Below are 24,103 nucleotides of genomic sequence, written 5' to 3' on the forward strand. Positions count from 1 at the left end.
ACTTGGGAGGCTGAGGCGGGAGAATGGCGTGAACCCGGGAGGCGGAGCTTGCAGTGAGCCGAGATCACGCCACTGCACTCCAGCCTGGGAGACACAGCGAGACTCCGTCTCAAAAAAAAAAAAAAAAAAAAAAAGAAACAAAAACAATACAAAAGATAAATGAAACAAAAAGCTGTTTTTTGAAAAGATAAACAAAATTAAGAGACCATTAGTAAGAATTCAAATAAGCTCAATAAGAAATGAAACAGGGGATATTACAACTGACACTACAGAAATACAAAAGATCATTCAAGGTTACTATGAACACCTTTACATGCATAAAGTAGAAAACCTGGAAAACATGGATAAATTCCTGGAAAGATACAACCCTCCTAGCTTAAATCAGGAAAAATCAGATACCCAGAACAGACCAATAACAACCAATGATATTGAAATGGCAATTTAAAAATTACCAATAATAAAAAACTTGAGGACCAGACCAATTCAGAGCAGAATTCTATCAGACATTCAAAGAAGAATTGGTACCAATCCTATTGACACTATCCCACCAGACATAGAAAGAAGGAACCTTCCCTACATCATTCTATGAAGCCAGTATCACCCTAATACCAAAACCAGGAAAGAGGATAACCAAAAAACAAAACTACAGACCAATATCCCTGATTAACATAGATGCTAAAATTCTTAACAAAATACTAGCTAACTGAATTCAGCAACACATCAAAAAGATAATCCACCATGATCAAGTGAGTTTAATACCAGGGATGCTGGGATGCTTTAACATATGCACGTTAATAAATGTGATACACCACATGAACAGAATTAAAAACAAAAATCACATGACCGTCTCAATAGGTGCAGAAAAAGCATTAGACAAAATCCAGCATTTCTTCATGATTAAAACTCTCAGCAAAATAGGCATACAAGGGACATACCTCAATACAATAAAAGCTATCTATGACAAACCCACAGTCAACATAATACTGAATGGCAACAAGGTGAAAGCATTCCTTTTGAGAACTGGAACAAGATAAGGATGCCCACTCTCACCATTGCTCTTCAACACAGTACTGGAAGTCCTAGCCAGAGCAATCAAAAAAGAGAAAGAAATAAAGGGCATCTAAATCACTAAAGAGGAAGTCAAACTGTCACTGTTTTCTGATGATATGATCATTTACCTAGAAAACCATGAAGACTCTTCCAGGAAGGTCCTAGAACTGATAAAAGAATTCAGCAAAGTTTCTGGATACAAAATTAATGTACACAAATCTGTAGCTCTTTTATACCCCAACAGCGATCAAGCTAAGAATCAAATCAATAATTCAACCCCTTTTACAATAGCTGCAAAAGCAAAACAAAACAAAGCAAAACAAAAAAACAACTTTGGAATATACCTAACTAAGGAGGTGAAAACCTCCACAAAGAAAACTACAAAGCACGGCTGAAATAAATCAGAGATGCCACAAACAAATGGAAACATGTTCTATGCTCATGGATAGGTAAATCAATATTGTGAAAAGGACCATACTGCCAAAAGCAATCTACAAATTCAACAGATTTCCCATCAAAATACCACTATCGTTCTTCACAGAATTAGAGAAAACAATTCTAAAATTCATATGGAACCAAAAACGAGACTGCATAGCCAAAGCAAGCTTGAGCAGAAAGAACAAATCTGGAGGCATCACATTACCTAATTTCAAATATACTATAGGCTATAGTCACCAAACCAGCATGGTACTACTACAAAAATAGGCACATAGACCAATGGAACAGAAAAGAGAACCCAGAAATAAATCCAAATACTTAACAGCCAACTGACTTTTGAAAAAACAAACAAAAACATAAAGTGGGGAAAGGATACCCTTTTCAACAAATAGTGCTGGGATAATTGGCTAGCCATATGTAGGAGAATGAAACTGGATCCTCAACTCTCACCTTTTACAAAAATCAACTCAAGATGGATTAAGGACTTAAATCTAAGATCTGAAACTATAAAAATTCCAGAAGATAACATTGGAAAAACCTTTCTAGACATTGGCTTAGGCAAGGATTTCATGACCAAGGACCCAAAAGCAAATGCAATAAAAACAAACAAAAATTGCTGAGACTTAATTAAACTAAAGAGCTTTTGCATGGTAAAAGAAACAATCAGCAGAGCAAGCAGACAACCCACAGAGTGGGAAAAAAATTTTCACAATCTATACGTCCGACAAAGGACTAATATCCAAAATCTACAATGAACTCAAATCAACAAGAAAACAAACAAACAATCCCATCAAAAAGTAGGCTGAGGACATGAATAGACAAGTCTCAAAAGAAGATACACAAATGGCCAACAAACACATGAAAAAATGCTCAACATCACTAATGATCAGGGAAACGCAAATCAAAACCACAATGTGATACCACCTTACTCCTGCAAGAATGGCCATAATCAAAAAATTTAAAAATTGCAGATGTTGGCATGGATGTAGTGAAAAGGGAACACTTCTACACTGCTGGTGGGAGTGTAAACTAGTACAACCACTATGGAAAACAGTGTGGAGATTCTTTAAATAACTAAAAGTAGAACTACCATTTGATTCAGCAATCCGACTGCTAGGTATCTACGCAGAGGAAAAGAAGTCATTATACAAAAAAGATACTTTCACACACGTTTGTGGCAGCACAATTTGCAATTGCAAAAATGTGGAACCAACTCAAATGCCCATCAATCAATGAGTGGATAAAGAAACTGTGGTATAGGCTGTATATGCCTGTAATCCCAGCATTTTGAGAGACTGAGGTGGGTGGATCACAAGGTCAAGAGATCTAGACCATCCTGGCCAACATGCCGAAAACCCATCTCTACTAAAAATACAAAAATTAGCTGGGTTGTGGTGGCCTCCAGCTACTTGGGAGGCTGAGGGAGGAGAACTGCTTGAACCCAGGAAGCAGAGGTTGCAGTGAACCAAGATCATGCCACTACACTCCAGCCTGGTGACAGAGCAAGACTCCATCAAAAAAGAAAAGAAAAGAAAAGAAAAGAAAGAAAAGAAAAGAAAACCATGGTGTACATATATATACAATGGAATATTACTCAGCTATAAAAAGGAATGAATTAATGGTATTTGCTGTGACCTAGATGGGACTGGACACTATTATTCTATGTAAAGTAACTCAGGAATGGAAAATCAAACATCATATGTTCTCACTCATAAGCAAGAGCTAAGCTATGAAGACGAAAAGGCATAGGAATGACCCAATGGACTTTGGGGACTTGGGGAAAGGATGAGAAGGTGGTGAGGGATAAAATACTACAAATAGAGTGCAGTGTATACTGCTTGGGTGATGGGTGCACCAGAGTCTCACAAATAACCACTAAAGAACTTACTCATGTAACCAAACACCACCTGTTCCCCAATAACCTATGGAAATAAAAATAAAAAAAAGTACTGGAATTTCCCGGCCACGTCTGGTTCCCAAGGCCTTTGCTCTGCTGGGCTCTTGCCTGACATTTGCACCTTTTCTCCCTCTCTCTTCATTATTTCTATTCCTGCAAGTATCAGGCAGAGCTGGGCACCTTCAGCAACTGTGAGGCTTTGGTTTTCAGGAAAATGGAGAGAATTCTTTCCTCCCTGATAGACTCTGAACCTGAATCATCTACATAATAACAACTTACACTAACAGCCTGAACAGACTGATACCCCGCCTCCACCTCACATATTTTATTCAAATTCTTAGCACTGTAAGCGAGCCTCCACTTCTACTGTTGGGAAGAACACGCTCACACTCTGTTCTCCCACTGCTTATACTTGCTGAAACAGATCATATAATCAGCATTTGACAAACCATTCAGAAGGGGGGATATGGTGTCCTCTCACCTTGATTTTGAGGGAGTCAGTGTCATAGGGACTTGGCGTGAAATCCGTATGCACTCTGGCGCGACCGCAGAATGGTCCTGAATAGGGGCCATCGTCATCCAGTCGAAAGCTGTCCCGGTTACTCGTACCATCTGAACAGCTTGTTACACCACCTGATGAAAGCAGAAGTTCGCAGTTGTCATTGAAGACTTGTAACATTCTGGACCATCATCTGGACACAACTAAGTATTGATCATGCTGGACCGCTGGATGCCAGGCTCAGGAGGAGGTTCTAATTGACCCATCCTGGTGTCCCTCTCCCAGTTGGTCTCAGTCAGTGACGTCTGTCCTCTGAGTCATTTCTAACCTTTTTCCTGACGATCTGGCCACTCTCTCCTCTACCACCAACCCAAGTACCCTCTCACTTCATTCTCCATAATCTGACCCAGGACACAGTGTACTAAGTATTGGACACTTGCCAAAAGCATGACATTACAAAGTTCCCTGCAACTTATCACAAGACTTCTTCCCCAGAGTTCCCACTGTGTACCAAAGGCCATTCTGAGGCCATATTTTTGACATAACAGGTGGCACTTTTGCTTTTTGTATGAGTGTAAGGGAAGGAGAAAGTGTGTCTGAATGTCTGCACCACCATGTGGTTTGAAACTTCTAAACTGGGCCTTTAAAACTGTTCCAAATCCTTGTCTGCTCCTCTTATTTTTGATCTTAAACTTCAGGAAAAAGAGAAAAGAGAGCATTTTGTCACCTCCCTTGGAACAAGAATGGCTCCCAGTGGAAGTAACTCTCCTCCCCCACCCTCATACTCAGTCATCACTTCATGTCTTCCTTCAGTCTAACCTTTCGTCACTCTGTTCAATGAGGGAATAGCCCACGTTTCACTACCACGCATTGTGGAAATAAGGTAAAGCTCCTTCAAGATGCTCCATATTGTATGTGAAGTGATGTAAAACACAGATGAGTTGTATCTAATCACACAAATTAAGTGGTATACGGTAATAGTAAAATGAACCACCCTCTCTTCACACCTTCCCTTCCATAACAACTCCAGACCACAGCTTTTCACAGTCCATTCTAGTGAAAATTCTCCCCACATCCAGCATCACAATATAGAGTTTTAAAACTTCCAGCAGAAATGAATACTAATGAGATCTGAATTTCATACGTGCAAAAAAATTCTTTAAATGTTTCTGTGTTAGCTTTTGTCACAAAATATCTATTCTACAGCCAATAGGAAAATAGGAATAAAACTCAGGATATTTGAAACATCTGGTCTTTGCCATACATGTTCAAATAACAGAAGCAGTTGATTTAAAAGGAAATGGAAAATAAACTTTGCAAAAACATTTAAAAGCCCTGAAAAGATTAGAGAGATGTATAACAGTTTACATATAAAAAGTCATAAGGCACCCTGCATTATCAATCGTTTCATCCAAATATTGTAGCTGGAAATGTGACTAAATCCTGAGTGATTTCCTTCTTAGAAAAAATATTGATCTTCATTAGAAAATCCTTGTTGGTTACTTATGGATCCCGTTTTGTCACCTAATAGTGATAGTCCTATCATTTATTATTTGCATATTGCTTCACTCTTTACTCGTTCATGCTGGGTTAAGATCTAAAAAGTAAATGTCAGTAAAGTAAATTGATGCAAATGTGCTACATTTTTCAGAGTACTTCAGGAAAAAAGGAAAGTGGTGGGGGGAGAAAGACAGGGACAGAAGGAAGAGGGAGGGAGAAAGAAAGAGACAGAGAACAGAACAGAAAATAAATTTCATTTATCTGAATACTTCAAGTCATTTTTAAATATTTCGGCTCAAGATAAAGCTGGCTCCCTCCAACAAGGATTTTTATTTTAAAGATGCATATTTAATCTCCTAATATGACTTTTTTGAGGCATATCCCCAAGAGCCCCTTTGACTACAGTGTTAAAAGTGTTAACACAGTATATACCTGTGTCAAATATATTATGTATTATTTAAACACCAGCAACTCTATATAGATTTAATATATCTTACATTTTTACCATTTCTCTTATCAAGTAGCTGGAACCTTGTTGCTAATTTAACTTGTTGTTTTTTAATTGATTTAACCCGGACCTCACACCCAGGATCTCATCCCTGATTCATTAGCCTTACTTGATGAGCTCTGTCCACTGTAGAGACTATCCATGGAGTCACTGGCTTTGAGGGACACCTTCTCTGTGTGGGTCCCAATCACAGGGTCACTGTTTCTATATGGGTGGGCATTCTCTCCATCTTCCTCATCCTTCAGGAAACATATCAGAGGTTAGGTACAGAGAGAAGATTTCCACAGAGATGTTCATTGTGTATATTGATTTAACAGGCAAGACATATTTTAGCAATAAAATACTTAAGGATACATAAGGATAAAATACGAAAGTAGTTAATCTTCAGTTCAATTTCTAGCAAAACCTTTTACAATATACTTGGAAATATTATTCAGATGACACATTCTTTTTGTAGAATTCAGTTCAAATTATAATGGCTCATTTTTACAAACTAGGATGAATATCATATCAATATTATTTAATCAAAAGTGTTAGATTTATTGACATCTATGGTTTATCTTTTAAAGCACTTTTGCTTCTTCATGCTGTCCTTATCCTTTATTTAACACCATTACTAATCCATTGAGATCTGATCCTACAAGCTTAAACTCTGCATAGTTGTTTCATGTCAGTTATTTGCACCCTACCAGATCACTAGATATGAATAAAACATGTGCATTTTGCAATTCTAAAGCAAAGCTTATCTAAGAAGCTTTACAAATCTAATACTGTGCTTGCCACCTAGTCAAGTGAGAAGCAAATCTTGCATAAAATTAGAAAAGACAGACAATTTCAAAACAAATTATATTTTCTTGAAAACATCTCCAATGTTTTCCATATTTCAATAGTTTGGATTAAACTTATGAATTTCTTAATATTCATCAGAATGTAATTCAACATTTTTTATTTGTGAGCATTTCTAAACATTGATAAAACTTCAGAATATACATATGATATACACTCAGTTTGATTCTCCACTTTTATCCATTTCTTTATTCATTCAGTCATTCAACACAATTTTATGGAACACCTCCTAGGTACTGGGCAATGTTCTGGGAACCAGGGATTTCCATGGTAAACAAGATAACAGAGTGCTTGCTATAATAAAGGATATTCTATTGTGTTAGCTGTGTGTGTGTGTGTGCGCGCGTGCGTGTGTGTGTGTCTGTGTAGAGTATTTGGGGAGGTGTGTATAAACACAATAAGACAATTTCAGAGAATAGTAAGTGTTATGAAAGACATAAAACTGGGTGATGTGAGAGAATTTGTTGCTGAGGTTAGGGTTACAGGTTGGCTGATTTAAATGGAATATCCTACAAAGACCTCTGCCATACAGTAACATATGCCCTGAATTATTGACCTAAATGATAAGAAAATGTAACTTATGTGAAGCTTTGGAGACAGTTTTCCAAGCAAAAGGAACAGCAAGAGCAAAATAATTGAACTCAGAATTATCTTGGGTTGTGCAGGGGAAAACAGCAAGGCTAATGTAGTGAGACAAAGGAGAATATTAGAGTGTGAGTTTAGAGAAGCAGACTGGAGCCACATCAAGAAAAGCTTCATAGACCATGTGTGGTGGCCATGGAAATGTGCCACTTAGATCTCTTGCTGCGGGGTCCCTTCTTTACTGACAGCCCCAGGACTACCCCTCTGTATCCATCACTCCGTTGGCACTAAAGCCATGCTCCCTGTTAGTAACTGAAAAAGCAGGGGTATTGTTTGAGCCCATTCTAGTGGAATGTGGGGTTCCTGTAATGGAAAACTTTAGTATAACAATCCCCCATCAATCTGACCAAAGCTTTCTCAGAATTCTGCTGAAGTATGAGACTCTCTCTACCTGATTCTTCTTCCTTTTCCTTATCCTTTTATAGATGTCAGGTTTGCATTGCAGTCTAAAGGCTTTCTCTTAAGCCTTCCTAGCATTTCTTCCCATAAATCTGTCTGTGGTGTTTCTACTCCTTTCTTGGGATCTGCTTCTCAGAGGACTAGAATGAACACAGCAAGTAAAGGGGTGCACTATGAAGACACTGAAATTTTAACCATGACCTGATTTCCACTTGTCAGAGATATTTCTGGATTTCATACGGAGAATAAATTTTATGGGGGAAAGAATAAAAAGAATGGAAAGCAGTTACGGGATTATTATAATAATCCAGGAAAGAAAGGTTGGTGACTTAGTCTAAAGCAGGAATAGTTTACATGGAGAAATTAGGGAGTTTATATATACTTGGTAATACAATTCAGATAATTTACTGATGAATTAGTGTGAAAAGTGAGAAAAAGAAGGAATTTAGGGTGATTCTTAGTTTTTCTTTTCTTTCTTCCTCTTTTTTATATTTTTGCTTTTATTTATTTTGAAGATCAGTGTTGTCTGCTGCCACTGGGAATACTGGATGAGAAAACCATTTTTTTGGTAAAAGTGTAGAGAATCAATATATTAGCTTTGGATCTATTAGGTTTTGGATGTCTACTGGACAGCTAAATGAGGATATCAAAGAAACAATTGATTGTATTAATACGGCAGATAAGTGAAGAGGTCATAGCTAGAGATACAGTTGTGAAAAACGAAGTCATGAGAGCAGATGAGCTGACTTAAGGGGAGAGTGTAGATTCAGTGGTGCATCCAGGAACAAGCCTCAGGAAGATCAGATGTTTCGAGGGATGAGAAAGAAAGCAGAGTCAAGAAAGGAAGCTATGAGGAAAAAGAAATGTCAGAAGCATGCCCACTCAAAAACAAGAGAAGTGGATGTTTTATATGTAAGAAAATCAGCACTTGAGTCAAATACAGTTGAAAAGTAGTAAGGAGAAAGAAAAGTGACCATTGGACTTGGCAACACAGAGGTCACAACTGATGGTGACAGCTATTTTAATGGAGTACTGGGGACAAGCCCTATTGAAGTGGGTTGAAAAAGAGAATGGACATAAGACATAAAAATCAATAACGTAGAATTGAGAGCCCATAAGTAAACCCACTTATTTATGATCCATATATTTATGACAATATATTTGTGGTCAACTGATTTTAACAAGAGTGCCAAGACAATCAAATAGGGAAAGAATAGTCTTTTCAACAAATGCCTTTAGGACAACTGTATATCTACATGCAAAAGAATGAAGGTGGACTCTTCCTATATACTATACAGTAAAATTATCTTGAAATAAATCATACACCAAAATTTAAGAGATTATTGGCCTCTTAGAAAAAAACATAGGAATAAATCTTCATTACATTAAGTTAGACAATGGTTTCTTAAATATGTTACCAAAAGCACAAGTGACCAGAAAAAAGATAATTGGACTACAATAAAATTAGAAACATTTGTGCTACAAACAATACCATCAAGAAAATAAAAACACAGTCCACAGAATTGGAGAAAATACATTATATTGCAAGTCATATATCTGATAAAATCTTGCATCCGGAATATATAAAAAACATTTAAAACTCAACAATAAAAAGATAAATAACCCAATTAAAAATGAACAATGGATTTGAAAAACACTTCTCCACAAAGATAGATAAATGACTAAAAAGCACATGAAAAGATTCTCGACATTGTTAGTCATCAGGGAAATGTAAAGTACAACCAAATGTAAATCAAAATCACAATGAGATTCCACCTCACATCCACTAGGATGCGTAGTACTAAAAAGACAGACAATAACAAGTGTTGACAACAATGTAGAGAAATTGAAACCCTCATACATTGCTGGTGGGAATGTAAAATGATGCAGCTGCTTAAAAGACAATTTGCCAGTTTCTCTATTAGACATGGAGTTACCATATATCCAAGAGAAATGAAAAAATATTTCTGCACAAAAAATTGAACAGAAGTATCTGTAGCAGTGTTATTCATAATAGCCAAAAAGTGAAAGCAACCCAAGTGATCACTAAGTGATAAATGGATAAATTAAATGTGGTCCATCTATGAAAGGAGAAATATTATTTGGCAATAAAAAGGAATGACATACTGTCACTTGCTACAAAAATAAGGACATGTTGTTCTTCACATTGCTCTTCACATCACATTCTAGATGCATGATTTTTTTTTTTTTTTTTTTTTTTTTTTTTTTTTTTTTTTTTTTTTGAGACACAGTCTTGCTCTGTTGCCAGGCTGGGGTACAGTGGCGCAATCTCGGCTCACTGCAACCTCTGCCTCTGGGTTCAAGTGATTCTCCTTCCTCAGCCTCCCGAGTAGCTAGGGCTACAGGCGTGCACCACCATGCCCAGCTAATTTTTGTATTTTCAGTAGTGACAGGGTTTCACCATGTTGGCCAGGCTTGTTTTGAACTCCTGACCTCAGGTGATCTTCCCGCCTCAGCCTCCCAAAGTGCTGGGATTACAGGCATGAGCCACCACACCCGGCCAATGCATGATCTTTCTGAGTGTCAGTTTCTTCTGTTAAAATGAAAGTAATACTTCCTTCCAGCCAACTTCTGGGCATAATGACTGAGGAAGAAAACAAATGTTTAAGTACTTCATGAAGTACCAAGCACTTCTATACTCTAGCTGAATAGTTTAAGAAAGTTTTAGTAGAAAAATACAAATGATTATCAGAGAATATTTACCTTTTCCTCAGAAAGGGCTTTGATGTACTTTTTACCAACTTTTTTCTTCATTGTCCATGAAATAGCTCTCATTTTTTTACCCAAACCTCCTCCATTATTTGAAGCTTTACTTGGTTCTCCACCTTCATTTGTGGGATCTCCTTCATGTACCTAGTTTAGAATTTTTACAAAAGACAAAATAATAAAGGAATAAAAAATACTGATCTGAAATCATTGTTACAGAGAACATTCTGAGTCTGTGGACTTCGCATACATTCTGTGCAGCAGCCTCCAAAATTTCTAAAAATCTGGACATAACCCATATTTTTAAAGTTGTCCAGGCCTGGTTGCTTGAGTTACAAACTCAGAAAGTAAAACTTGTGATGTTAAAGGACTTGAGCCTCACATCTGCAACTCTTTTAGAGAATTTCGGCTATTTTTTGAATAGCTGTATTGACCAATCATTTTATTCCCTCTTCTTGAGATGAACAAATAAGATTAAATACTAGGTATAAGGAGTTCTTATGTCTACATAGGTGAAAAATATTTTATTGGAAGCTTTAGATAGGCTGGAGCATCTATCCGTGTTGAATAGACCTTAAAATACCCTCTTGCTTCTCATAGAAATTGAGATGATTGTGGTTAAAGAAGTTTTCGTGTTAATTAAATCCACTGAGAAATGCTAGAGTTTGTTTTCATCTTAGCGTGCACATTTCCCATATTGTCAAGCAATAGTATATATGAACTAGTTCCAGCCATTAGTACAGAAATCTTCATGTAATTCACATGCTAGATTAATCAAACATCTTATTTGGTTGGACTGCTTTGGTCTTTGCTTAGGAATGCTGTTAAACCAATGACTCAGAATAAAACACACTGTTCACAGCCACAAGACTCTATATATCATAACATAAAATAATGTTCTGTCAATATCATTCATATATTATGTGATATATATTACATTATATAGAATCTATATGAAATAAAATATCCTCACCACCCACCTTGCCCCTCGCTACTTCTCAAGTCTCCCTTACTCACTAGAGCAGTGGTTCTCAAAATATGATCCCTGGACCAGCAGCATCAGCATCACTTGGGAGCAGTTTGTGCCTTAGCAAGCTCTTCAAGTGATTCCGATACTCACTAAAGTTTGAAAACAACTGTAATAAAGTATTGCCATGCTAGCCCCCTTGCAGTTTCTCTATCGGGTTCTCACCAAGTTTGTATTTGCTTTCGCCATTGGCTTCCCCTAACTATCCAAGAATTTCTTCCTTCAGTCATCCAGGTATCTACTCACATGGCATATAATAGGAGAGCAATTTTCTGATTGATCACCCTCCATACTTCCATATGTCCTGTTTATTGGCCCCGATTAATGATTCCTCTAAGCAGTTAACATTACCCGATAATATGTTTGTTCATTTCATTATTGTCTGCATCTCCCACTATGATGCATGTTCCATGAGACTTGAGACTTGAGACTTGATCTGTTTTCTTTGAGTGTCTAGAGTACTTCCAGGCACATAGCTATCACTTGATATTGTTTCAGTAAATGAAACTTCTCATGTAGAACATTGCAGATTTTTTTTTTCTTGGAGGATATGTTTGGGTTACAAGTCCTAAAATACCTTATATTTGCAAGAAAGGAAACTTGAAGGACATCTAGTTTAACACTGTCCACAATTCCTGATAGGTGGACAGGTAGTCAAGTCATTCACTGAATATAAAAAATGATGGGAAACTTCCCTTTAGTGAACTTGAATATTTTAATGCAAAAGTTTAACCACATAGTTAACATCATTATTAATCAATATTATATTTTGCTTCATATCTTACCCCAAATTGCCTATGATAAATATGAATGGACAGCCAATTTAAACCCTCATTGCACTTTATTAATTTCTACATTCAAGGTTATAAAGGCAAAGATTCTTTGCTTAATTCAAAAACCCTGAATAAAATATAATTTGGAAGCATTTTAAAACTTTAGAGTTAGTCTTTTTCTTCTCTCTTCTTAAACTTTCTCTGTCTTCATTGTAAATTTGTTTTTCTAACATAAATAAGAAATATATTATTTAATTACTACTGGTGTTACCCTAGAATTTCTAAGCTTCAGAAAGATGTACTATGAATATTTTTTCTGGTTTTTCTAGCATTATTTACAGAAGCTACAAAGAAACTACGTTTATGTCTTTTGAATGTTCACATTTTTCTATGCCTTTCTCCATAGACTGAATTAAATTTCTGTTTAAATATTACTTATGGTTTTGTTGTTGTCTTTTTAAGATTTGTCTTCCCCTATAAGCTCCAGGCATGAAGTAAGGATTTTATTGTGTTATTGCAACAGTACTTCCTGAGTGTCTAACGGAAAATCTGTCATAGAGTGGGTATTTTTTGAATGAATGCTGGATTTTTGAAAAATATGCACACTATTTTACTAGGTTCACTAAATTCTTTCACAAATTACTAGGCCACCATTATTAACCAATGAACCTGAATGAACATGAGCTATCTTGTATAGGTTAATACCAGAATTATAAACTAAACAGCAGTGGAATATATGTATGATTGTGGAGAATTAAAAATGTATACAAGATGCCAACTGAAAATAAAATTATATACAGTTTCTCTCTCTTTCCATATATATATACACACACACAAACACATGTATGTGGCTAGAGAGATTTACATGTATATATTACATTTATTACTCACCATTATGTAAATGTTGATTGACTATATAATTATGTACAAGTTTACTCATAAATGTGAATATATACATAATAAATTAATAAAAGGAATCATTATTAATATTACAATATTTTAAAATATTGCAGGTAAATATATTTGAAAATAAGCATAAGATCTAAAAACCTATTGATCTAAAAAGAATATATTACCTGTGAGGTTGCTGAATCAGGTTCAATGGTAAACAGTATTTTCAGTTTTCTTAGTAGACACCCCTTCTCTGTACTATTTTATTAGCTGTTGTTGTACCTGTCATTAATCACTGAGCAAATGTGGCCCCTACTTTATGAGACAATATGGCAAACTTTGGAGTCAGAGAAGAGGTTGAGTTCTGCCTTTGTCATTTACTCACTCTGTAATTTAGAAGTAATTTTATTTGATGAAGCAAGCATATTTCTGCAATGGCAAAATAGATATACTAATAGTTCCTATGTTATAGACAGGTAAATTGTTATAAAGTTAGCATTGTGCTTATTTCATCATGAGTGCTCAATTAAATGTACATATTATTGAAATTATTATGCAAACTTAATTCTATGGGAAGCTTTTCTTAAGCTACAATTAAAATGTCCGTAGTTTACAAATGTGTAAGTAGCGCTCACCAATGGGATATTTCAGTGTACACTGAAGTGTGAGAGTCCAGTTGAGCAGCCGTATGCTCTCCTTAACAAATGTACAGTTGGGCCGCTTAATCTTATCTTGTTCTAATTTAAAGCAATTACAACTGACATAAACTTTTACATATATCTATCAAGTAATGTGTATAAACACGGTGTGTGTGTGTGTGTGTGTGTGTGTGTGTGTACGTATATGTATACACACATTGTTTTATAGTAGAAATACTCAGGAAATTTGGAATTGTCAGTGTCACTTTGAATTCTATCTTTTCGGATTCATGTTTTGCTTTCCCAAACATCTGTTAGGCTTCTTAAAATAGGATTTTACTTTTAATGCCCGGCATGGTACTGGGTACTGATAGAGACAGGAAACAGCCAAGAGTCCTTTGCGAAACCTCGTCTTCAAGCCTGAAACAGCTTGAAGGATGAAAAACCAGACTGCTGATCCTGGATGAAGCTCACCCTTTCCCCACTGATTCTCTCTTAATAATGCCCACCTGTGCACTGGGGAAGGGGTGGAGCTATGGGAAGTTCACGTGATTTGCTGCGTGGGGGAGCCTGGCGTCTTTTGTTGCTATGTGGTGTCCTGGGATTCAATCTGTAAAGGGCCTGCTAGCAGGACTCTCGCTTTGCTGGGAGTTCCTCTTTTTTTTCTTTTTTTCCTTTTCACGCAATAAACCCTGCCTTACTCACCCTACAATGTGTGTGTGCCCCTAAATTTTCCTGGTCGTGTGACAAGAACCCATTGCTTTCTACAACAGTACTAAATAATGGTTTGTTCACTTATCACAAAAATACATGCAAGGCTACAATTTTAAAATGTATTTATTTTTCTTATTTTACTTTGCAAAAGTGACATTGTCTTCATAATATTTCATAATGTGTTTGCATAACATTCATAAAAATGGAATAAACTACCAACCTCAGTTGAATCATCTGCTTTTGATAAAGAATGATTCCGAAAACGATCGAAATTCCCAAAACTGCTGCTTCGCTATAAAATAGAAAAGAAAAAGGAAACTTAGAGCTTGCTATTTTCACTGCCCAAACTGATAAGTATATTAGATTATAGTTTAATAAGCACCATCTCTTGCAAATACAGGCTTTAAGAAGCTCTTCTCTCTGGAATATCCAAAGGCTGTGAAGGTATACCTATTAACATTTTTATATTTACAGTTGATAAAACGTCTTCCTATGTTTTATGTTATAATGTTAAGTAAGCACCTCGGAGAAAATCTTGGTTAAATTATTTTAAATTTTTGATTTTAATTTTGTTCTTCGAAGCGGCAGCTGAAGAATCCATGAATTCTAAACCTAAAGCTTCTTGAAATGAGCTAACCACAAACTTAACAGCATGTAGTACTAACCAACTAACCAATAAACAAATAACAACAACAACAAAACACACAAACAAAAAGCAAGCATCTGAGTAGATCCATCATTATGCCTCACAAAGATCAAGTTTGTTCACACACTGGGGCCTGTGGGGTGGAGGGCAGGGAGAGGGAGTGCATCAGGAAAAATAGCTAATGCATGATGGGCCTAATACCTAGGTGATGGGTTGACAGGTGCAGCAAACCACCATGGCACATGTTTACTTATGTAGCAAACCTGTACATCCTGCACATGTACCCCGAAACTTAAAATAAAAATGAAAATAAAAGATCAAGCTTATTAAAAAAAAAAAAAAAAGAACATAAGTGCATTTTCTATTACCAACTCTTGATCATTTGAAATTCTCTGCTGGATATCAGAAAAAGAAGGCGCACACATAGACTTATTAATAAATTGAATGCAGCTTTTAGGTATGCACAGTCCAAGGTTGGGAGTAAAATGGAATTTTTCCACATTTAACATAGAATTACAATGAGACCTCTGGGTCAGTTTCATTCACTGTTTTGAGAAAAATCTCAGTATGTTAATAGAAGATGTTGCCTTGAATACCTTTTGCTAACAAAGCTGAATCTTTATTATGCGACTCATTCTAGGCAGGTAATTATAAATAATTTCTGATAGGTGACAAAATAAATGAATCCCTTAAACACGTTTTAAAATTCTTTAGAGTCATTGAGTCAAAAAATTGATATTTTCTCACTATCTAATTCTATGCATTGTTTGGGATGGTGGATATCTGATGCTGTGTTCTTTGTGTACTCATAAATCCCGAGAATATTTTCTTTCTAAAGGACTTTATCTTATTTCAAGCTTATCATATTTTAAAAATAAACTGGTGGTACTGACGTATAATCTGGTAATTTAGAAAATTAATAATGGGAGTCAGTAATCTATAAAGCCTTGTACAACAAGGCCTCACTTAATGCTGTTGATGGGATCTCGGAAATTGCTACCTTAAGCAAAACCAGGTGTAATAAAATCCTCTTTACCATGGGCTGCTCGAAATAACAAGTTCAAATAACAAGTTCCTATGATCCATTTCTCGTTACAAAAACATTATCAAATTTCTAAATAAAGACCCAAACACTTCTAATGGTAAACACTGAAACCAATGCGATCCATACACACATTTAAGAAAAATTAATTTAAAAAATTAACATAATTATTTACCCAGTTATTCCAGCTCAGGGTTGCTGTGAGTGGCCAGAGCCTATCCCCACAACTCGGGACACAAGGCAGGAGCTAGCCCTGGACAGAGTGCTGTCATCGCAGGGCACGCTGAAGCCCACATCCACACTCACTCATTGTGGAACAATTTGGACACGCCGATTGACCTGAGATTCCCTTCTTTGGGATGTGGGAGGAAACTCACAGAGAAATGAGAAGATTGTGCAAACCCTGCAGTGACAGTGACCCTGGTCAGGAACTGATTTTTTTCCTCCATCAGTGTTATTATAACAAAATGATGTTGGAGAAAACGATGTTATTGGAGGACCTGCTATATTGTCCTTTCAGAAATCACAGCCCATTTCAGTAAAAGGCAGCTTCAAGGGCTCCTAATCCCTGGGAGCTCTCATGCCTCCCTATCAGCTATCTTTAAAAATGTTTGCTTCTCTTTTAAATGAACGGAAATAAAAAGATCCTGACGTGTGACAAGGGGTTAGCTTGATAGACGGTGTGATACAGAATATTGCCCCAAGGATGATAGCTGTGTTAGACACAATTAACGCCTTTTGCTGACTGGCCACCCCTGCTGAACAGGCCCCTCAGCCTGTGGTGAGAGGAGCAGAAGCGAAGGCTGAAACTGAGAACCACACTGGAAAATACAAAGTCTTCCTATGTAGTACTTACTAGCCTAGAGTGGCTTCTCAGAATATTAATCACTCCAACTTGCCTAGTAGGTGTTTCCATCTGGCCGCCATTGCTCAGCAATCGCAGAAAGGAATTGAGCCTATTGTTGTCCAGCTTATAAACAATCTGAACACATGGAAATCTATTACTCTTTTTTATACTTAAAACCATTCTATGGCCGATTGGAGCCCATGCCTAAGGCAATTTTGTAGCCTACATATAGCCTGTTAAATATGAATGAGAGTTAGGGTATGATTTCCACAACTGGATAATGGGTCCTGTTGCACAGGAGGGCACAGAATAGACTCGCTTCAGCATTTTGCTACACCGTCTTCTTCCATTAAGTAATCAATAGCCACCACCTTTTAAAATTAATTCTCCCCTCGTTATATCAATAAAGAAAAGCAGATTTAGGAGTCATGGTTTAAGAAGAACACAGGACGATTACCCTGGGTTTTGTCAGTCATCTCATTGCTAATTACTCAATAGCTTCAATCCGTGTTAAGACACCCTTAAGAAAAAAATCTAAATATTTAAAAGAACATTTATATTTGTTCACTATTCTCTAGTTTAAAAGTTAGTAACTAACTTTCTCAGATGGTATTATAATGTATAGATTATGGTTTATGACAAAAAATGACTAAGGTCTACTATGAGGTCTGGACAATGAACACATTTATAACTTCTGTTCTTGTCAAGTTTTATGATAACAAGGTGAATTATGTGGAAACAAAGCTTGCTTCCTAAATAATAGTACTTAATAAATGAGAATGTGTTTGAATATTGGTAATGTTGCATTATATAATTGTAATGTATTAGACTTAGTAAATATTATCAAGTTCTTATCAAGACAGTTATTATATAAACAAATAGCTGTCAAAAAGAAGAGGAGCTTAAATAAAAATGCTATATATATTTTAGATAATTCTTTGTGTCTGCTGACTTTGTATCGTATTTACTCATTATACTCTACATAAACGTTTCCAGTCTTTCCTTATGCAATTAGAAATGCATTTGTAAAATGGCACAATACCTATATAGGGGAATTTGGCAATATCAAGCAAAATTACATATACATTTGCCCTCTGTCCCAAGAATTCCATTTCTAGATGTCTTTACCAGCAATACATTTGGATATGAATTGTTTACATTTCCACATTCACTGTAGCACTTTCATATTATCAAAAAGCTGTAAAGCCTAATGTTCATCAAGAAGATACTGATTGAATAATATATGGTACATCCACACAATGCAAATGTATGAAGCTGTAAAAAATTAAATACATGTTTTTATATGCAACAGAACAACCTGTAGGATATAGTGTAAGTTGAAAAAGTAAAATGGAGAAGAGTGCAATATGTTTAAATACATCTAACATCAAAATTCATGAGTTCATAAGGATACTAAAAAGAAAAATTCATCAGTTACATTGGGAAATGTTGTAATTATATTCTGAAAACTAATAAAGGGACAACTTAGGCATTTAATCTGCCTTTCCTGTATGAAACCTATTTCATCAACCAAATAGTTCATCCACTAAATAGTTGATGAGGGGAAATTGTTCTATATATGTTCATACTTCAGCTAATCAATTAAAAGTGATGAAATAATAAAATTACCATTTTGCAAACCCCTAATGCAATGTTGAATCCAGCCAATGATCATCAATGGTCACTAAAATCACACAAAGGGAGATAACCAGAGTATGTGCTTTGTGATGGAAGCATTAAATACAACTAATGAAATATTGTTTATAAGAAAGAAAGGAAGCAAGAAAGCAATCACACCAAGCTCTGTATCTAGCTACCAGTTTTAAGGAAAAAAAGAGACAGAGGAGCATGTTAAATGATACCAAGAAGATACAGTCAGTCGGAAAATATACAGACAAGAAAATACAGGACAAAACAACCGAGCTTCTTCAGCAAATCAACATAAAGAAATTTTAAAAAAGAGTTAAAGTATAAACTAAGAGACTTCAGAAACATATCATCCAAATATAATCCATGAATCTTGTTTAAATATAGATCAAATAAACCACTATACCAAAAACATCAAAAGACAACTGGGGAAATTTTTAAATGACTAGCTATTTGATGTTAAGGAAGTAATGTTACTCTCTTATTTACAATTTGAAATAATCTAGTGAGGAGCAGCCAATGTGTGGGCATGAGGAAGAAACACAATTGGTCATTCTTGAATAATTAGCTGGGCGGTGGATATATGGGGGCAGTATTTACTAATCTCTACTTTTACATATATTACAAATTTTCCATAATAAATGGTTGGGTTATCAAAAGAAATATTCCTGTATAATAGCTAAAATGATATAAAAGTTAGTGGTCTCATAACTTTATTTATTTATTTACTTATTTTGAGACCGAGTCTCCCTCTGTCGCAGGCTGGAGTGCAGTGGCTCCATCTCAGCTCACTGCAACCTTCGCCCCCTGGGTTGAAGCGATTATCCTGCCTCAGCCTCCCAAGTAGCTGGGAATACAGGTGTGTGCCACCACGCCCAGCTAATTTTTTTGTATTTTTAGTAGAGACAAGGTTTAACCGTGTTAGCCAGGCTGGTGTTGAACTCCTGACCTCAGGCAATTCGCCCACCTTGGCCTCCCAAAGTGCCCGGATTACAGGTGTGAGCCACCATGCCCAGCTGGTTACATAACTTTAATAAGGAATCAATTTGTTTTTTAAAAAAATCATAATATGGTTTAAAAGGTCATGGTTGTTTGGAAGTACAGCAAGGGAAGAAAATAAAGTTGTGTTTCTTAAATTCATTTTAGTACGACTAACTTTCTGATATAAATATGGGCCCTAGCAGGCCGGGCGCGGTGGCTCAAGCCTGTAATCCTAGCACTTTGGGAGGCCGAGACGGGCGGATCACAAGGTCAGCAAATCGAGACCATCCTGGTTAACACGGTGAAACCCTGTCTCTACTAAAAAATACAAAAAACTAGCCGGGCGAGGTGGCAGGTGCCTGTAGTCCCAGCTACTCGGGAGGCTGAGGCAGGAGAATGGCGTAAACCCGGGAGGCGGAGCTTGCAGTGAGCTGAGATCTGGCCACTGCACTCCAGCCTGGGCGACAGAGCTAGACTCCGTCTCAAAAAAAAAAATAAATAAATAAAAATAAATAAATAAATATGGGCCCTAGGATTGCTGTTTTCAAGACTACCTGCAATCACACGGTGCAGTTAACCTTCTTCCACACGGTCTACTTGGCTTACCCAAAAATAGTGCAGAACCAGGGTCAGCTGGGGTGTCTGAACACATTTGTGTATGTGTGTTGCCATGCAATCTAATGAGTAATATAAAAGAACTTAAGAAGATTCTTGTTTTATTAGTCACCTCTCCAGTTTTGCAAAACAATCCTAATTATTACAGAATATTGTTTCATGATATAAAGCTGGCAGCGTTCTTAGTTATCATCTAGCTCTTCTCAATAAGGAAACTGTTGAAACCAGAACTTGCAAAAAAATTCTTTTTAAAAATTCTCCACTCTGATATACTCTCCCCTATGCCATTCCATTACAGAATCTAGATCCTGTCTTCTCTCAAAGAGACTTGCTTTCTGAGCAGAATAAAAATTATGGCAAAGTTAGTTTGATAGGAAGAATGAAACTAAGTAGGTTTCCTAGAATACTGACCAACCTGCATTTATGAACATGAATGAAAATTAAAGGGTCTCTATATAGAAATCTGAATCAAGCTTCTGATCAAAACCAGAAGAACTTGACCCTCATTTTCTTTCTTAGCCAGCCACTACCTTTGGGGGTCTTCAAATGAAATCTCATCTCCAGCATGACTTAATATTTGGGTAAGGTGCTGCTGGAAAAGTTTCACAGTCTAATTCAAAGAAAAAAATTCGCATATGTAAGTCACACATCTGCAGTACTTTGTAATATACTGGCAAATTAAAAATTACACACAGTCTCCCAACAAGTTCTCACCTCTTCTAAATACTGCACAAAGAGCATTGATTAGTAATATACTCAAAGATCAGAATTCTGTTTCAGCACACCCTTGTATGAATATTCTACTATAATAAAAGCTGAATCTCAATAAGCTTGTCAGCCTTTATCCAAAGGCACTCGAAGATTTAATTGTTCTAACTAACTCAGGCACTCAGATCTTTTGAAGAGGTGAAACAAATTTAACTCACTTAAAATAATCCGTTAGAATTGCCTCAGTGTCATGTGGTGCCAGTGGAATACACTTCTGGGGGGTATCAGGAAACTGAAGGCTGAAAGACTACTACAGCTGTTAAGCCTTGTCTTCAACACTCACATTTTATCCCGGCATAAAGTCAACCCAAAGCTCAAACATATATCAATGCTTTAAATATTTTCAACGTACATCTGGATTCTAAGAACAAAAACTAGTCAGTCTACTGTATCTCTCTGGTTCAGTAACTTTTCTGTCAACTGCAAAACATCTTCAAGAAGTGCGGATTCTGACTCCACCACGGTTTTACAATGTTTTGTCAAAATTTCCGTGCTAAAGATTTGCTTTCAGAAGTTGATGTGACACTAAAAATATTTTCTGCAAATTGAAACCATCTCAAAGATTACCTGAAGGAAAGAAACTAGAACTAAAAAAAAAAAAAAAAAAAAAAAAAAAAAAAAAAAAAAAAATCAATGCAGAGTGATCCACAACCTCTAAAAGTGGTTATTCATACCAGCCTATTTTATGCAACAAAACAAGTTTGATGAGTAAAAAAGACTCGAAGGTACAACCATATCTCATTCTTATTATTTACCTTGTCCCCATAGACTACAAATCATGCTACCCTTCTGGGAATTGAGTAGAAATTATGATATTCTATTTTACTTGAAAGGAGTTCTTAAATAATATTTTGATATTTTTAAATATCAAAATTAAATAATATTGTTATATGTTTTAAATATTGCTTTTTCAGGTAAAAAGCATAACATGGCCAAAGAATTGGTATCATCAATTCTTTAAAAATCTATTAAAAAGGAAATGAAAAGCTTTAGAAAATGTGCCCATGATTACACTACCATGAATTGCTCAATTTGTTTTCCCTATTGTGAAACTTCTGCTTGGCCTACTCACTCCTACAAAATTATGTTATTGTGCACTTTCTATTCCTTCTCTCTCTTCTTCTCTAACTACTAAACCCATAAATAAGTACCACTAAAATAAATACTAAAATAAATAAATGGCACTTCTTGGTCCTCCTGGAATTCTTTCATTATGCCAACACTTCCTTAAAATTTTCAAGAATTTCCCCAGGGAACCCAATTATATGTCTGCCCCAGCCTCTGCCTGCCTCTGCCTGCCTCTGGGCTGCAAGGCAGATGTACTAGCAAAAGGCTCTGTGCTTATGTCCTGCTCCCCTGAGGATCTGTTTTGGCCCAACCTCTGAACCCTTACCAGCTCCATTGGAAAATGGTATTTGCTCATTGCTCTCTTTGGAGAGTTTGGACACATAATGTAAAATGTAATGACCCACAAATGCACACTCTCCCAGCCTATACCTGTGTTCAATTCTTTCTCCAAACTTTATTGAAGGTATTTTTTTCATTACTTTTACTCGAGTATGTGCTAATTCCTGAACCAATGCAACAACTTTCAGATTATTTGTCCCCAAATTCTTGCCCCTCTAATCATCTAAAGTACCACGTCTCATCATCTCATTCTTCTTTCCAAAATGTAAAGCTTGCCCCACATTGCCATGACTGCTACCAAGACCCTTCCATCTGCTAAATTCCATGCCATGCTATTTATCTGTAATTATTTCATGAGATAAACGCAATCCCCCTCTGAGTTAGGCATTCATTTCTCCAATTCACAGATGATGAGAACTGAGGCTCAGAGTGTTTAAATAGTTTTTCCTCAGTCAACAAAATGAGGCTCATACTGAGCATGAAGTGCGTCTGTGATTCTGTGTGGTGGCAGACAATGTTAGTCCATCTGATTTAGCAGAATTTCTAACACTTCTTGCTGGCCACTGTGGATGAACTCATTTATATCTCTGAGCTTTTGCTCCTACTGTCTTTTTGTTCAAGGAATATTGGTCTTCTTTTATTCCACCTACTCAAACCCAGCCCATTCTTCGAGGACAGGATTAAGTCTCACTTCACTTATGAAACCCTTTTCTGATGCCATTTTAGTGAACGTTCTAGTGCATATTGATTGCCCCTGTTATTACATGCTGTATCTCCAATGGACAAAAATCCTACAGTTGTGAGACTTGGGAAAAACCATGGCAAATTGCAGATCCCACATTACTCTTCAAGTTAAATGTCAAAAATCATACATCTCACAGTTACACAAAAACAAATTAGAACTTAATCATGTTGCAACTAATGACAATAATTCGTTGATGTTTAAAGACCGTAAGGGTTTGCATCATGTAATTTAACATAAACACACTAAGTGGCTTCTGTGGTTCAACTTAGTACTCAGTGTAAGGTCTGTCCGTATGAATAAATAAGAATCGGCCCTGAGAGAAATGTATACTATATTAGTGCCATGGACCAAATCATTCCAAACCATAAGAGCTAAATAGAATCATGTTCAAATGGAAGATACACAAATATAGAATCAATTCGTATAAGCATATTATATTCATATACAAAACAAAAGAACTTAAAATGTACAGTAGATGTCAACCTGGAAATTTGTATTCATTCATTTACAAATACTTATTTGTATTAACTGCTTAGTACCTGAAAGTCATTTTGTGTGCCTATGCATATACCTACTTAATTTATAGTTTGTCTACAGAATGGTACACTAAAATAATCACAGATTTTGGGAGTAACATTAGCTGAAATTAATAGAATTTGAATTCACTTAACCATTTTTCAAAAATTAGTAGATTTGTATAATTGTTAAACAAGAGGCTCTTTAGAAATAATCACCAAATCCAAAGATTGTGATTGCTAAAGTTATGATATGTAACAAAGGTAGTGGAACATATGCTATGTATAAGATGGATCACTGGATGATAAAAAGTGTGTCTAGTATCTAATATAATTCTCTC

The 24,103-nt window shown here is 36.2% G+C and overlaps 1 protein-coding gene and 1 long non-coding RNA gene across 4 annotated transcripts in view; one reads left to right on the top strand and one right to left on the bottom strand.

Moving 5' to 3' along the window:
- LOC105483455 (uncharacterized) overlaps window positions 1–24,103 on the top strand; it is a 223,265-nt gene that overhangs the window by 126,820 nt on the left and 72,342 nt on the right. The window lies entirely within an intron of this gene.
- Window positions 1–24,103, bottom strand: part of LOC105483456 (SAM domain, SH3 domain and nuclear localization signals 1) — a 155,062-nt gene that overhangs the window by 21,754 nt on the left and 109,205 nt on the right. For both annotated transcript variants that reach the window (XM_024793314.2, XM_011744357.3), the window contains 4 exons: window positions 14,770–14,841; window positions 10,504–10,653; window positions 6,002–6,131; window positions 3,867–4,018 (listed from right to left, as the gene is read on the bottom strand). In XM_024793314.2, coding sequence (XP_024649082.2) covers window positions 3,867–4,018; window positions 6,002–6,131; window positions 10,504–10,653; window positions 14,770–14,841 — 504 coding nt within the window. The remainder of the gene's footprint in view (window positions 1–3,866; window positions 4,019–6,001; window positions 6,132–10,503; window positions 10,654–14,769; window positions 14,842–24,103) is intronic.

This window comes from Macaca nemestrina, chromosome 4 (assembly GCF_043159975.1).
Source record: "Macaca nemestrina isolate mMacNem1 chromosome 4, mMacNem.hap1, whole genome shotgun sequence".
Classification (NCBI taxonomy): domain Eukaryota; kingdom Metazoa; phylum Chordata; class Mammalia; order Primates; family Cercopithecidae; genus Macaca; species Macaca nemestrina.